This window comes from Macrobrachium nipponense, chromosome 1, assembly GCF_015104395.2.
Source record: "Macrobrachium nipponense isolate FS-2020 chromosome 1, ASM1510439v2, whole genome shotgun sequence".
NCBI lineage: Eukaryota > Metazoa > Arthropoda > Malacostraca > Decapoda > Palaemonidae > Macrobrachium > Macrobrachium nipponense.
Genome location: NC_087200.1, coordinates 88,345,030 through 88,361,152, shown reverse-complemented (window position 1 = coordinate 88,361,152; position 16,123 = coordinate 88,345,030). Strand labels below are relative to the sequence as shown.

General features: G+C 44.4%; 1 protein-coding gene across 16 annotated transcripts in view; it reads left to right on the top strand.

The window, feature by feature from the left end:
- Window positions 1-16,123, top strand: part of LOC135219441 (leucine-rich repeat serine/threonine-protein kinase 1-like) — a 940,187-nt gene that overhangs the window by 600,707 nt on the left and 323,357 nt on the right. For 13 of the 16 annotated variants that reach the window (XM_064256227.1, XM_064256225.1, XM_064256224.1 and 10 more), the window contains 2 exons: window positions 2,225-2,409; window positions 3,190-3,473. In XM_064256227.1, the coding sequence (XP_064112297.1) occupies window positions 2,225-2,409; window positions 3,190-3,473 (469 nt within the window). The remainder of the gene's footprint in view (window positions 1-2,224; window positions 2,410-3,189; window positions 3,474-16,123) is intronic. The other 3 variants (XM_064256220.1, XM_064256222.1, XM_064256223.1) reach the window with 2 other exon arrangements.

Genomic DNA, 16,123 nt, shown 5'->3' with positions numbered 1-16,123 from the left:
TTCTACTAAGTAAGCGGATATCAAGTCCCGTTAGTAGACCCAAAGAGTCTTTTCAGCTGTAGGTCACGCCCTCGCTGTAGCTCTTATGGCTATGCAGACTAATAGACAGTATCTATGAAGTCTTCAGCCTAAACAGGTAAGAACCAAGGTTATTTTTATCCTACAACAGGTGTTGTTTACCTTTTCTTTGTTATTTTCTGTCTTGTACCCTCCACCAAGGGTGTCAATCAGCTAAGTATATGTCTGACAGGAAAGTTCATGTACAAAAATGATATTGTTATTTTACAATAAAGTTTTGTACATACTTACCTGGCAGACATATACGATTGATGGCCCGCCCAGCCTCCCCTCAGGAGACAGGTATAAGAGAGAAAAAATCTGGCAAGAAAGGTATGTTGGTTCTTACACCGCTTCCCAGCGGCGGGTAAGGTAGATCACCTGACCTACCTGTCGCGTTAGCCGCGAGTTTTGAATTCTGTCGTGACGTCAGAGACGTAAGCTAAGTATATGTCTGCCAGGTAAGTATGTACAAAACTTTATTGTAAAATAACAATATCATTTTTTTTCTATTTATCTTGATTTATATGCAAATATTTAGAAAATGAGAAAAGCTACAACCTTCAATTATTTATTGTTGTATTCTACATGAAATTGTGCACATTTTCATATTTAAAACTTTTGTAACGGCTAATTTAAAATGGTGCAAACATTACGACAATCGCACAAACAAATTTCTGATATTTTTCGGGAGAGTTACCGCGCGGATGTAGGGCAAATTTTTTTTTTTTTTTTTCATAAATTCACCATAAATCAAAATATTGTGCTAGAGACTTCCAAAATGTTGCAAAATGAAGGTAAATGATTGAATATTACTAGAATATAAGAGTTTTAGCTTACAATTTTGTTTTTCGACCATTTCGGTAGAGTCAAAGTTGTCCGAAGGTTGAAATTTTGGCACTTATTGTTATTTATATGAAAATATTTCAAAACTGTTAAAAGCTACAACCATGGGTTGTTTTTAGTTGTATTGTGCATGAAATTGCGCACATTTCCATATATAAAACTTTATGTAACGGCTAATTTAAAATGGTGCAAACATTACGACAATTGCACGAAAAAATTTATCGGAAGAGTTACCGCGCGGACGTAAGGAAAAAGTTTTTTTCATAAATTTACCATAAATCGAAATATTGTGCTAGAGACGTCCAATTTGTTGCAAAATGAAGGTAAATGATTGAATATTGCTAGAATCTAAGAGTTTTAGCTTACAATTGCGTTTTTCGACCATTTAGGTAGAGTCAAAGTTGACCGAAGGTTGAAATTTTGGCACTTGTCGTTATTTATATGAAAATATTTCAAAACTGATAAAAGCTACAATCATGAGTATTTTTTTTTGTTGTATTCTACATGAAATTGCGCACATTTTCATATAGTATAAGACTCCATGTAACGGCTAATTTAAAATGGTGCAAAAATTATGTCAAAGTGACAAAATAATTTTTGAGATGTGTCACTGATACTTTTTAGTGTGATAAGAAAGAAATTCGCACTTGCGCGCCTGTGTAACGATTGTAAACAAAACAACACCTTGATCCGTGAGCTCCCAGCATCCCCCAAGGCGCGTGATTCAAAAGTTTTCGGCTGGTAGGCCTATAAGTATTTTTCCGCGAATTTTTAAAAAAGCTTTTTTATGTCGATGTTTAATACGTCCAATCGGCACCCGGGAGACAATTTATCTCAACGTTTAATACGTCCAATCGGCGTAAGAGGGTTAATTTGTATGAAGAGAGTGGTAAGTGAAAGGTTGTTGGAAAGGTTATTTGGAAGAGGTTAGAAGGGAAAATGGAAGTGGAAGACACGTTGGAATGGATGAGTTGTAATATCCAGAAGGTATTTATATTTCAGTCTTCTTAGTATGCAAAACTGAAAATCAGATTTAAGAGAATCTGAAGGAAGTAAAATTGTCCAAATATATATGGAATAACAAGTAATGTAATCACTGGCTTTGAAGCCCAAGTCATTTACTTTAGTGGGAAAGATGCAGTTTTATCTCCTCCTTTTGTATGAAGTTGATGCATCTGCCAATTAACCCTAGTTACAGTAAACCCTTTACCTTTTCTGTTACTTTGCAAATATGCATGTACACATTGTATAAAATAATAATTAAGCATAATAACAAAAATGATTTTTTGCAAGCCTTTCAGATGTACCAAATTTATTTCAGATTACACGAGATGGGTGCAGCAAGCTGTTATCCTGTCGGCTTGAAACAGTTAGACTTGTCTCATAATCTTATCCGAGCATGGCCTACAGTTAGCCGTAGCGAATCCTTAGAGAGTCTTGAGTCCAGCCAGTCTTCTTGCTATGCTCTTGCAGAGCTTACGAAAAGTGCAAAACTCTCATGTTCAGGTTAGTTATTAATCTAGCCCTCTTGTCAAGGATAAAAGGCGTACACTGTAATGCAATAACCATTAGGTTTAGTGAATTTGAATTTATTGAAATTTTCCATATGCATACAGTATTTTCTTTGACAGATTGTATTTTGCTTTGGTATGTGTAGTTATTTTGGAGTAGAGCTCCTGCATAACATTTAAAGGAAGCTTTTTAAGTATTGTAATTTTTGTCGGTAATCAGGTTTTTGGAAGTGTAAATTAGAATTTAAGTTATCCACCAAAATAGACAATTAGATACATTTTATAACTGTGTCTTGTAACAATTTAAGAAAGCTGCATTTACCACATCAATAATTTCTTATTTCAATTGCATTTTATATGTAGAGATAAAATGTCCTGTTTAATTAGCAAGCCTACTGTCAATATCTTCAAGGAAAGTCTGGTAGTTATGAAGATGTATAAATGTTTGAATTCTTCAACTGTAGTTAAGGTATTTAAAATTTATCAGACTAGAACCATTTCATTAAATCTTGTCATAACAGTACTATTACTCACATCTGAAAAATTTCTAATGATAGCTTTCTTACCATATTGTTTGACAATCTCTGATATTATTGTATAAAACAATTGAAAGATTTTCATGAATACTTTTTGTACAATTTTACTCAACTAAATAAGATGAGAGCCCAGATTGTGTTAAATTATATACTGTGTAGTTGTGATCATTATACAGTAGATTACTGTATATGCACTTTACTACATGAAATCTTTTCTTTCCCTCCCCTATATGTGCTAGTAGTGTTCTCTAGTAAAATCCATCCCTATTCCTTTGTTCCTCTACCCGCTTATGCAGGTCGAAAATTTGGGCAAAATTTGGGCATAAGCCGAGTAAGAGGGAGCACAAACTCTCCCCTTGGCTCTCACAGTGCATCTCCAACGCCTGGCTCATGTATTCACCGTCGCCATATTCGCCTTGAGTCGCTACGAACTTTAATTTTAGCAGATAATCAGCTGACAAGACTCTGCCTGTATTTAGATGACAACGAATTTTCTATAGTGAACGATGTTGATGACAATGAGGTGAGCAGAAAATTCAGCTTTTTATGATGGTGTTATGGTTACCTGAATTCAGTTTTATCTCATAAGAGATTTATTTTCATTCTGGAGTTCTTTTTCGTGTTTAATTAGGCAAAACACTTAATTACTAATGTGCATGTGATATTTTCCGTTTCTCTCTATTTATGTACAGTGACTCAAAAAGTTTTCCAACATACTTCAAAACTTTTCAGACAACAGCTTATAATGTGACATCTGGCATTATTTGGCAACTCTGTTGTAAGTGCTTGAAACCACTCAGACACTACTGGTGCATCAAAGAGATTTACCTGGAATTTCCCTCAGACCAATTTTTTTCTGATATTGTGTCATACTTTACTTGATTAAAGGATGCTACTATAATACTTCAAAGGTCATCATTGTTCTTATGTTTTGATATTTTCATCTCCAGAGGCCATCACTATCTTTATGTTTTATCTCCTTGATATGTGTGAACCAAAGCTTTAAACTTTGTAGACAAGCCTACAACTGTTATAAGTTGAACTTAGCACTAGTAACATAAAAAATTACAGCTTTTTTAACATCTAACTTACCTGGTAGTTATATTTATAGCTTAAGTCCCTGTGACGTCACGGCAGAATTTCAAAACTCGCGGCAATCGCCGATTGGGTAGTCAGGTGTACCACCTGTGCGCCCTCTACCCAGGTACAGGTACCTGACCACCTGTGCGCCCTTTACCCAGGTACCTGGAACCATTCCAACTATTCCTCAGATCCTCCCTGCCGCCGTTTCGGTGAACATCGTGGATTTTCGCTCGCTTTCGCCCGTGTTTTTTCGCAATTAGTTTGGTGAAGTGCACTTTGGCTTTGGCTTTCGCTTGTTTTGGGATTTGTTTTTTGGATTGTCTTGGTACTGTTTAGATTTTGTTGGTTCGACCCTTGCTTTTCTTGATCTCTCTTTGACTTTTCCAATATGTCTGACTCTTCGAGTATTAGGAAGTGTGTGAGGGGATGTAAGACCCTGCTTCCTAAAGCCGCCTTAGATCCTCACTCCATTTGTGTGAAATGTAGAGATAGAGTTTGCAAGTTGGATAATTGATATGATGAATGTGTAATTTTGGATAATGATGAGTGGATGGAATATGATCGCTATGTACGTAAACTTGAGAGAGACAGGATCAGAAGGAGTAAAAGTAGTCTCGTTCTTCCAGGGATAGTTCTGTTTCCCGTGTTACCGAGCCTATTAATCCTTCCCCTGTAGAAGTTTTTCCAGAACCCACTCTTGATAAATCTAATGATCCAACTCTTAAGGATATGTTGGTAGCCATTCAAGCTCTGGGCGAGAAAGTAGAATCTCTCGCAGAAGACAGAGCAAAATTGTGGTCAGATGTTAGAGAGGTTAAAAAGTGCAAGTGTTAGTGCTAAAATCAGTGCAGTGGAAGGTGCGGCTGCTCGGACCTGTCGTGCTCCTAGTCCTAGACCTCTTCCAAGCTCACCAACCCCTGTGAGAAGGTATGTCGACAGACGAAGGGAGGCGAGAGGCGTTTGCAGTTCCCGAGCAGTCGCCCCCTCGAGCGTTCCTGTTGACGCTTCCCAGGACGCTCACCCTCGTCATTGGAAAGGCGAGGTAAGTGTATGCTCTTTATTGGATGATGCAGCTCCCAGACGGGGCTGGCGTCTTACGTCAAGACTTCTTTAGAGGAAATTTTCCATGATCGAATAGCGTCGTGAAATGACTCCTCAGACTCCAAGTTGCAGTCATTGGAGCAGTCCGGAGCGATTTTCTTCCAATTTCGAAGGAAGTTCTCCTGCCAAGAGTAGTAAGATGTCGCACAGGCGGCCATCTACTTTGGTAGGAGACAAAGGGAGATTGGAGAATGTCAGTTCTCCTGCCGAAAGCAGTAAGATGTTGCACAGGCGGCCATCTGCTTCGGTAGGAGGCGGAAAGACGTCGGACACGGTTGATCCTTTTGCCGAAAGCAGTAAGGTGTCACACAGGCGGCCATCTGCTTCGGTAGAGGACAAACAGATGTCAGACGCTTGTATGCCTTCTGTACATGCTCCTTCGGGTTGGTTCTCGTCTCCTGATGATTCATTGATTGAAGTGGAGAGAGAGGCTAATGTGGTTGCTGCTTCTCCTGACCGGTCTCAGCATGGGGCTCCAGATCTGAATATAATTCAGGAAATGCAGAACAAACTTTCTTCCCTCATGAAGGTCTGGCTTCCTGCAAGCAAAGAGAAGATGGCTTGACCTGACGTCGAGCGTCAAGTACATAAACATCGTGACGCCGGATGCCAAGGAACTGAGAGTCAAGAGCGTCATGGCGCCAAGCGTCAAGAGCTTGAGCGTCAAGATCATAAACTTCATGACGCAGGACACAAAAGAGCGGAGCGTCAAGAGGATCATGACGCCAAGCGTCAAGAGCTTGAGCGTCAAGAGCTTAAACAACATGACGCAGGACGTCAAAGAAACGAACGTCAAGAACATATACATCATGAAGCCGGAAGTATAAGAGTTGAGCGTCAACAGGTTCATGACGCCAAGTGTCAAGATTTTAGACCCCTTCAGAACAGGCGTCAAGAAGTCGCAAGACAGGACGCCGAGCGTCAGGCTCTTGAGAGTCATGACGCAAAGAGCCGACAGTTGAAACATCGTAGCTGCGGACGTCAAGAGATTGGACGTCGCGACATCGGATGTCAGGAAATCGACATTCATGACGTCGGGAGGCAAGATGTCGCTACTTCCATTCGAGGACACTCAGAAGAAAGGGAAGTTGATATCGCCCTTTCTCCTGTGATTCCCTTAGAGTCTTCAGACAAAGAGGATTCAAAGGAACATCATGCTTCGTCAGATTTGAAAAGACTTATGAAAGTCTTTAATGAAAATTTCCCAGAGAGCTTTATTCCAGCTGCGCTTCGTTCCCCTCCTTCAGAGTTTACGCTTGGGAAATCTTCTAATAAGACAAGTTTTACAAAGATGGTTTTGTCTCGCTCTTCCGAGAGAGCTCTAAAGGTGATGGGATGCAAATGAAGAGAGAACAAGGCAAGACAGTGTTCTCTTTTCCTCCAGCAAAGTTAGCTTCCAGGTCGAGCGTATGGTATGAGACGGGAGAAGCTGTTGGTCTGGGAATTCCTTCTTTGGCACAAGGGGACTTCTCGAATTTAGTGGATTCTTCTCGTCGAACAGCTATGAGTAGAACTAAAGTATTTTGGTCGACTTCAGAGTTAGACCACCTCGTCAAAGGAGTGTTCAGAGCTTTCGAGGTTTTTAACTTTTTGGATTGGACCCTGGGAGCCTTGGGAAAAAAGGTGGAAGTTTTTAAAGGCAATGACATGGAGGAACTTGCTCATATCATGTTGTGCATGGACAAGGCTTTGAGAGACGGGGCTAATGAATTGGCAGCACTATTCGGTGCCGGGGTCCTGAAGAAAAGGGCTCAATTTTGTGCTTATTTGACTAACGGAGTTACTCCAGTGCAGAAGTCAGAGCTCCTTTATGCCCCTTTTTCCCCGCTCCTATTTCCACAAGATTTGGTTAAAGAGGTCTCGTCAGCATTAGCCCAAAAGGCTACTCAAAATCTAGTTTCCAAAACAGCAAGAAAGGTACTTCCTGCTAGCTTTTCAGCACGTAAAGCTAAGGAAGAGGCTCCAAAACATCAGATTTCTCAGCCCTTTCGAGGAACTACCTCTGGCAGACGTAGTTTCAGATCCTCAGGAAAGAGGTCTTAAAGAAGAGGGTCAAGGCAAGGACGAAGCAGGGTTTGACGAAGTTCGTCCTCAGACAGCAGTAGGAGCCAGACTTTCCAACTTCTGGCAAGTTTGGGAAAAAAGAGGAGCGGACCTTTGGTCCATTCAGATGCTCAAGGAGGGGTACAAAATCCCATTCCTAGAAAAACCTTTAACAACGTCCTAGATAGATCTATCGGCCAGGTACAGAGAGCATTAAAAAATTCAGGCGATTCAACAGCAAATGTCGCTATTGTTAGAAAAGGAGGCAATAGAGAAGGTGCGGGATGTAGAATCACCAGGCTTCTACAATTGTTTATTCCTGGTGCCCAAGAACTCGGGGGGGATGGGGACCAGTGCTGGACATAAGTGCACTCTTCTTCGTACAGCAGACAAAATTTACAATGGAAACTACAAAATCAGTCCTGGCAGCAGTCAGAAAGGAGGACTGGATGGTCTCACTTGATCTGCAAGATGCGTATTTCCACATTCCCATCCACCCGAGTTCCAAAAAATACCTGAGGTTCGTATACAAAGAGGAAGTATTCCAGTTTCGAGCTCTTTGTTTCGGACTAAGCACCGCGCCTCAAATTTTCACAAAATTGATGTCCAATGTCGCAGGAATGCTGCATGCGAGAGCGGTCAGAATCTCTCTGTATCTGGACGACTGGTTCCTCAGAGCTCCTTCCTACAGTCGCTGCCTGGAGGATCTTCAGAAAACAATAACGCTGTCAGAGGAATTAGGACTTCTAATAAACAAAGAAAAATCTCAACTGATCCCTTCTCAAGAAATCCTTTATTTGGGCATGAGGATTCAGAGTCTGGATTTTCGGGCTTTTCCGTCTGCCTCGAGGACAGATCAAGCCCTGCGAAAGATTCAAGTCTTCCCAAGCAAACAGAAGTGCTGTGCGAGGGAATGGATGAGTCTTCTGGGGACCCTTTCCTCTCTGAAGCAATTTGTTTCCTTGGGAAGACTAAATCTTCGCCCCCTGCAATTTCACTTAAATCGGCATTGGAACAAAGGAAAGGATCTGAAGACAATGTCAATTCCTATTTCGGAAACAATGAAGCAATGTCTTCGTTGGTGGAACGACCCCGTCAAACTTCAGGAGGGTTTGTCCCTAGAACAAAAGAACCCAGACCTAGTGTTGTTTTCCGATGCCTCTAACTCGGGGTGGGGAGCAACTCTGGGGAAGTTGGAGTTTTTGGGGTCCTGGACAAAAGAACAAATGAAGCTCCATATAAACCAGAAGGAGCTGTTGGCAGTCTTTTTGGCCCTCAAGGAGTGCGTGGAAGTGGTTCAGAACAAAGTAGTGCAGGTCAACTCCGACAACACCACGGCGTTGGTCTACATCGTCAAACAAGGCGGAACCCACTCGAGGTCCCTTTACGAGACGTCGAGAGAACTCCTTCAGTGGGCAAAGGTGAACAATGTGAGCCTAGTCACTCGGTTCATCCAAGGGGAGAAGAATGTGTTGGCAGACAGCCTAAGCAGGAAGGGTCAAGTATTGTCCACGGAATGGACTCGTCGTCGAGAGGTCTGCAAGAACCTGTGGCGCACGTGGGGGCGACCTTGCATAGATCTGTTTGCCACAGCGAAGACGAAAAGGCTGGAGACGTACTGCTCTCCCATACCAGATCCAGAGTCTCTTCATATAGACACTTTTCTCCTAGATTGGTCGCACCTCAACGTGTACGCTTTTCCACCTTGCAAAATAGTAAACAAGGTTATTCGGAAGTTCGTGTCACACAAGGGCACCAGGATGACTCTCGTAGCCCCCTTTTGGCCAACAAGGGAATGGTTCACAGAGGTACTGGAATGGATGGTGGACAAACCGAGAAGCCTTCCTTTGAGAGTAGATCTTCTCAAACAACCTCACTTGGAAAGGTATCACGAAAACCTCCAAGCTCTATGTCTAATTGCCTTCAGACTATCGAAAAACTCACGAGAGCTAGAGGTTTTTCGAAGGAGGCAGCTAGTGCGATAGTAAAAGCTCTCCTTGCAAGAGCAAGGAGAGCTTTTACTATCAAGGTCTATCAATCCAAGTGGGAGGTTTTTAGAGGATGGTGCAGAGACAACTCTGTTTCCTCTTCCAGTACCTCTGTGACTCAAATAGCTGACTTCCTTCTGTATCTTAGGAGAAGGCGAAAGTTTTTGACTTCAACTATTAAAGGATACAGAAGTATGTTAGCTGCTGTTTTCAGACATAGAAAACTGAACTTGTCTGAAAATAAAGATCTCCAGGACCTTCTCCGATCCTTCAATACCACGAAAGAAGTACAACAGGACGCTCCTGCATGGAACTTGGATGATGTAGTCCTGAAGTTCTTAATGAGTGAAAGGTTCAAGCCTTTACATTCGGCCTCGTTTAAGGATCTAACTATGAAGACTCTCTTTGGTCAGTTTGGCGACAGCCAAAAGGGTTAGTGAGATCCATGCTTTCAGCAAAGTGATAGGATTTAAACATGACAAAGCTGTATGCTCCCTACAGTTAGGTTTTCTAGCTAAAAACGAACGTCCTTCACAACCCTGGCCCAAATCTTTCGAGATCCCGAGTCTTTCAGATTTAGTTGGCAAAGAGTTAGAGAGGGTTCTGTGTCCAGTGAGAGCTCTAAAATTTTACCTAGAGAAAACGAAAGATTTATGTGGTAATTCAGATGCTCTTTGGTGCTCTGTCAAAAAGCCTGTTTTACAAATGTCGAAGAATGCGCTTTCCTTTTTCATTAAAAACCTTATAAGGGAAGCTCATTCAGATTGTAGTGAGGGGGATCTCAAACTTCTGAAGGTGAAAGCACATGAAGTTAGAGCAGTGGCAACATCTGTAGCTTTCAGACAGAACAGGTCGTTACAAAATATAATGGACTCTACTTTCTGGAGAAGTAAGTCAGTGTTTGCCTCACACTATTTGAAACATGTACAGACTCTTTACAAAGACTGCTACACCTTGGGACCATTCGTAGCAGCAAATGCTGTAGTGGGAGAAGGATCTACCCCTACAATCCCATAACCTAATACCTTTTTCCATCCTTGGAACTGTTGAATTTTTATGGTTGTTTGTGGAGACTGGACGCAGTCTTCCACAATCATTGATTTTCAGTCAGGTGGTCATTTTGTTCCTTGGTAGCGCCCACCGGAACAAATGTATTGGATGAGGGTCCTGTCACATAGAGGTTATGCACCGGTTGACAGCTCCTTGAGGGGTCTTGCAGCCCCGCCTGGGTGGATCGCTGGATCTCTTAAGGAAAGCAGACATAATGAGGCAGGAGATCATTAAAGTCAGCTTCCTTAAACAGGTACGAACCTGTAAGTTTGTTTATTAACTCTTATGTCAATTCCAACGATGTTGGCTGTCTCTGACCCTCCACCAAAGGTGTCAATCAGCTATATATATAACTACCAGGTAAGTTAGATGTTTAAAAATTATATTTTCATAATAAAATAATTTCTGGGCTCAGCTCGTGTCGCTGAGCGAAATACCTCCTTTAATCTATTATTTCTAGGGTAAATGTACTAACACATACCAGAGAATAAATAAAATAAAGAAAAAGGTCAGTATAACTGACTCGCTCACCCTCCAGGAGGGTGTCGGTATGAACACTAGGCGAGTGAGACCACTACCACGAGCCAAATGCCAATAGAAATCTCCCACTACAAAACCCTCCAAGAGGGGAGCCGACCCACAGAGTGAGCGCTCGTACTACTACTACTCCATCCCATGCTGCCGACTGCTGCGCCTCTGGTGGCCATCCTTTTCAGTTAGCGCACACGAGTCACACATGATATTTTTCTCTCTGTGTTTTTGTGCCCTTTCGTTGGATTTATCTATAATGGAGCGTGCAGCTCTCGCAGCAGCTAAGTTAAGTACTCAGTATTTATGGTTAGTTGGTTTTTTCCGGGCCCTGAGACAGTATTTGCCGTTTTTTAGGTATAAATACGATCTCTGGGTCGGAAGCATGGCAGCATGGTTCTGCTTCGTGGTGGGTTCGTTCTTGGTCTCCCATACCTAGAACATCCCCTTTTCTACGTACGCTCTATATTAATTATCCGCTTTTCTTATGGTTCTGTCTACTCAGTTTGTCATGCATGCATGTCTTTTACTTATGTAGGCTTCTTCTATCCAGACCCTAGTCCGGCTCTTAGTATCGGCCTCTGACTAGCTTTGAGTGGTAGACTTGCTTTCGGGTTAGTCGTACACTCCTGGATTTTTCTCTGCTATATTGTTTTCTTTCTTTCATTTTTATTTATTTAATGTATTGTTTTAGTTCAGGTTAGGGCGTCTGGCTTAGCCTAGGCCTTGGCTCATTGAGCCTATTCTACCGCTCATCAGTTCGGTTGCTTCCCTATAGCATCTCTCTGATCAGTTGGTTTTGGCCAGTGGGCCTATATGCTACCGCTTTCAGTTCAGTTGCTTCCCGATAGCATCTCTCTGATCAGTTGGTTTGTCCTAGGCTTAGTTGTCTTATGTTGGTTCTTACCGCCTCGTGGTCACTACGTGATCACGAGACAGCCAGACGCCTGCCCAGTCACCCTTCCCCCCCCTCCCGCTCTTCCATAGAGTCGGGCGGGGGTGGGTCGGTCTGCCATGCTCGCTCATTCTACCCGAGCCTGCCTCCCTCTCTCCCCCCAGGCGGAGGGGCTAGGGAGTCGGGACAGGACCCAGACTGGACTCGACCCCTCCGGCTTCTCGGTCCGGCCGGGTGGTACGTAGTGGGGGGTACTGGCCTTTCCCCCCCCGTCCGTTGCTACCTTGTCGCTCCGTGCTAGTTCGAGCCTGTATGTCTTCTCGCCCTTTCCCACCTTACTAGGGCTCCTTTCCTGACCGGAGTCCTGGGTATCCAGTGGAAAGATGTTAGCCCACCCAGTAGAGTGGACCGGAACATACAGGGGGTCACTGCTAACTTACCGTATTGCTGAGTTACTACACCGTCCCGCTACGCACTGACTTGGTCCGGTTCGTTTGTGTTTTAGGTTTAAGTGTTTTAGATTAACTATAGTTTATCTTAAGTACCTTAAACCATCCCCCCCCCTCCCTTACATGTCTTACCGGATCTCTCCGGATTATAGCCTATTCAGGCGATGCAGGGAGGGGTTATGCCCAAATTTTTTCCGAGCTCCGGCATGCAAAAACGGAGTTCTTCTGTCCTTTAGTCTGTAAGTGTTACTCTTTAAGATACTCATGTGTCTTCCCACTTACAGGCGCCAACTGTGAGCATCCCGTAAAAAAGGATGCCGCCGCCACACTTCAGGGACCCATGTGGACACGAAGTTTGCCGGGTCCCATGCTCCATGCGCGACTTTGCACGGGACATCCAGGTCTGGTACCATGAGACGTGTACCATATTTGTTACGACCTGGTGAGCCAGCTTTTGGACGGGGTAAGTATTCCATCTCCAGTAGCTGCTCCGCTTCTTTTTTAGTGCTTAAGTTTTCATCATTCATTTTAACTTAAGGCATCTAGTTTAAGTTATACTTTAAGTTTTAGTTTTAAGAGATTCTTAAATCTAATCTACGCCCTCTCTTCCAGGCGCCGGCAGTGAGGGATACCGCACTGGCTACCCTGCGGGCCTGGGTCGGCGGTTTTGGAAGAACGCCGCCAAGGGTATGCCTACATCCTGGAGAAAACGGTTGGCGGTATTAATCTTCCCCGGAGGCAAGGCGACAGGATACGTCGACCAGTAGAGGCGGCCCCGACTATCGCCTTCATCCAACAACAGCTGGCTGCCTCATTAACTGATCAAGACCAGGATATCTCCACAGTCTCGTCGCGACTCTAGATATTAATGTTGAACCTATGGTAGGTGTAGACGACCTGTGGTCGAGGTAGGTACGGTGGACACCCAAGGGTCTCCCTTGGGGCGTAACTGTTTTCTTCTTACTCCTGCAACCTCTCCATCCTTTCCAAGGCGTTTACGGTGATGAATTATATTCTCCACCTGACTGCTTCGGTTAGACCTAAGGTCAAGAGTAAAGCAGTGATGACCTTGACTAAGACGTCATCGTCGTCTAAGAAGACGACCTCAGCTTCATCCTCCTCCCGTAAGTCTCCGGCTGGGAATCCCGGAGCAGACAGGTCTAAAGCTTCTAGCTCCGGCTCTAAGTCCTCGAGGAGTAAATCCTCCAGAGAGATCTCGCACTCCGGCAGAGTCACCAGTTCCGCTACCCTTGGTTCCGATTCAGAGCCACCCTTCCACCTCCGCAGCAGCTCGGCTTTGGACTCCAATGCTGGGCTGTTGACAACAGGTGGGCGACCTGGTTGGGTCCCTAAAGAGTAGCATGGAACAAATGATCTCTCGTTTGTCGGATAGGATTACTTCCCAAGACTCCATTATAGCCGGGCTAAGAGAAGCTCCTCTAGCCTCTCCTCCACTTTCCAAATACAAGTGGAACTCAGCTTCCTCCCTATGACTCGCTACCTCCGTTCTCTATGAACAACCCATGGAGATAGCGTCATACGCCCCCTTCCAGGACGGTCTCATCTCTATACCGGAATTTGGGACTCGAAGAATAGAGGACTTCGAGTTCTAACCGGTAAAGACCTCCAGCCTCCGTTCAATAGGCTACGCAAGGCTCACACCTTCAGCCATGGTTCGGGACGATAGGGTACCAAAGGAGACAGTCCTCTATTCACGAGACCAGGCTCAAAGAATGGCTCAGGTGTTAGAGGACATGGATTGTTCTAATACCAAGATACAACCTTTTAAGAGTCCCTTTACATTTTCACAATGGATGAAAGTACCCCGCTCCCGTTCCTGACCAAGATCGCGAGGTCGACCATCCCGCGGCCCAGAAGGGAGAACCCATACCTCAGTTGAAGGAAGCAGATCCCACTTCTCCGTTACTCCCTCAGTTGGAGAATTGTGGGAAGACTTGCCGAACACCTTCTCAGCTGGCAAACTCAAACCGGACTGTGCTATGGAGCAGTTTGGTGAAAAGCTACCCAGGCTTCCAGATAGCCTTATTCAGGCTGAATTTGACGCGAAATCGCGACTAGCCAGATCAATTAACTCTATGGCTATGTCCGAGGTAGCAACCATGGCCTATGGATCAGAACCGATTTTTAAGCTCATGACCAAAGCCCTGACTCAAAACGGTACAGTCAGATATGTTTGAGTTTGCCACTGCTAGAACGAATTGTAGGAAGCATGTCCTACAAGAGGCAACCATTCGGCATGAGCCGAATAGGTTACTCTCGTCTAACATCTGGGGAGCAGATCTCTTCCCAGAAGCTATGGTAAAGGAAGTCCAGTCAGAGGCTACGAGGTTGAACCAAGAGCCTTAAGGACCGTTGGGGCCTTACGGCTAAGAGGAGGCAAAACCTAACACCTAAAGGTAAGGGACAGAGGAAACCCAGGCGTTTCCATCCTTACCAGAAAAAGCAACCACGCTTTCCTCAGCAAGTTCCAGCGGTACCATTAGTGCAGGCAGCCCAACCTTCCACTTCTAAACCAAGGTCAATCACAGCCAATTTATGTGATATCCCTCAGCCTCAGCCCTCCACCCTCTTACGCCATCTCTCCAGCTTACAATCAAGCCTTCGAGAGTCAAGCTTCACAGAAGTATGACCGCTCGGGTAAGGGAGGCAGAGGTAAGCGTTCCTTTCGTGGGAGAGGATCGGGAGGCCCCTTTAATAGGGGAAAGCACTTCAGAGGAGGCCGAGGCGGTTACCAGAACCAATGAAGAACTTCAGGTAGGAGGGAGGCTGTTTCACTTTCGACACCGGTGGAACTTCAGCGAATGGGCTCAGAGCATAGTGTCAAAAGGTCTGGGTTGGAGCTGGTTGACGAACCCACCTCCAGCCAGACCTTTCCGTCAACTTCCTTCCAAAGAATTGACAGAGTACTCAGAGGACCTCCTTCAGAAAGGAGCTATAGCGAGAGTCAAGAGATTAAAATTTCAAGGTCGCTTGTTCAGCGTGCCAAAGAAAGGCTCACAAAAAAGAAGGGTATCTTAGACTTGTCCCGCTTAAACTTAGCCATCCGCTGCGACAAGTTCAAGATGCTCACGATCTCACAGGTGCGGACCTTACTTCCCCGTGGGGCCGTCACCACCTCTATCGATCTTACAGACGCTTACTATCATATCCCTATTGCAAGACACTTCCCGTCCGTATCTGGGTTTTCAAGATAGGAGAATCCAGACATTCTCCTTCAAGGTAGTTCCCATTCGGACTCAACGTGGCAACCCAGAGTGTCACGAAGCTAGCGGAAGTGGTAGTGCAACAACTCATGGACACAAGGGATTATGGTAGTAGAGTATCTCGACGATTGGTTGATCTGGGCTCCAACAGTCGAGGAATGCCAACAGAGCTACACTGAAAGTGATTCAGTTCCTGGAATATCTAGGCTTCAAAATAAACAGGACCAAATCAAGACTCACTCCAGAGTCAAACTTTCAGTGGCTGGGCATTCAATGGAATCTATCCTCCCACACTCTGTCGATCCCATCAGCCAAAAGGAAAGAAATAGCGAAGTCAGTCAAGCAATTTCTAAGTCACAAACTAGCGTCAAGGAGAGCTCAGGAAAGGATCCTGGGTTCTCTCCAGTTTGCATCAGTGACGAACGTCTTAATGAAAGCCAACTGAAAGACCTTACCAGAATCTGGCGCTCGCGGGCAAATGTCAGGTCCAGGGACAGACTATCCTCAGTCCCTCTGATTCTAAAGAATCGACTTCGGCCGTGGGCGAAAGTCAAGAATTTGTCAGTGTCAGTACCCCTTCAGTTCCCTCCACCAGGGATCACCATCCACACAGACGCGTCCTTAAGCGGTTGGGGAGGGTATTCCCAGGTCAAAAAAGGTCCCAAGGGACTTGGTCACCTCAGTTCCGTCAGTTCCATATAAACGTACTGGAGGCAATGGCAGTGTTCTTGACTCTAAAAAGGTTGCGCCCACCAAAGTACTCCCACATAAAGCTAGTCCTGGACAGCGCAGTAGTACATTGTATAAAACAG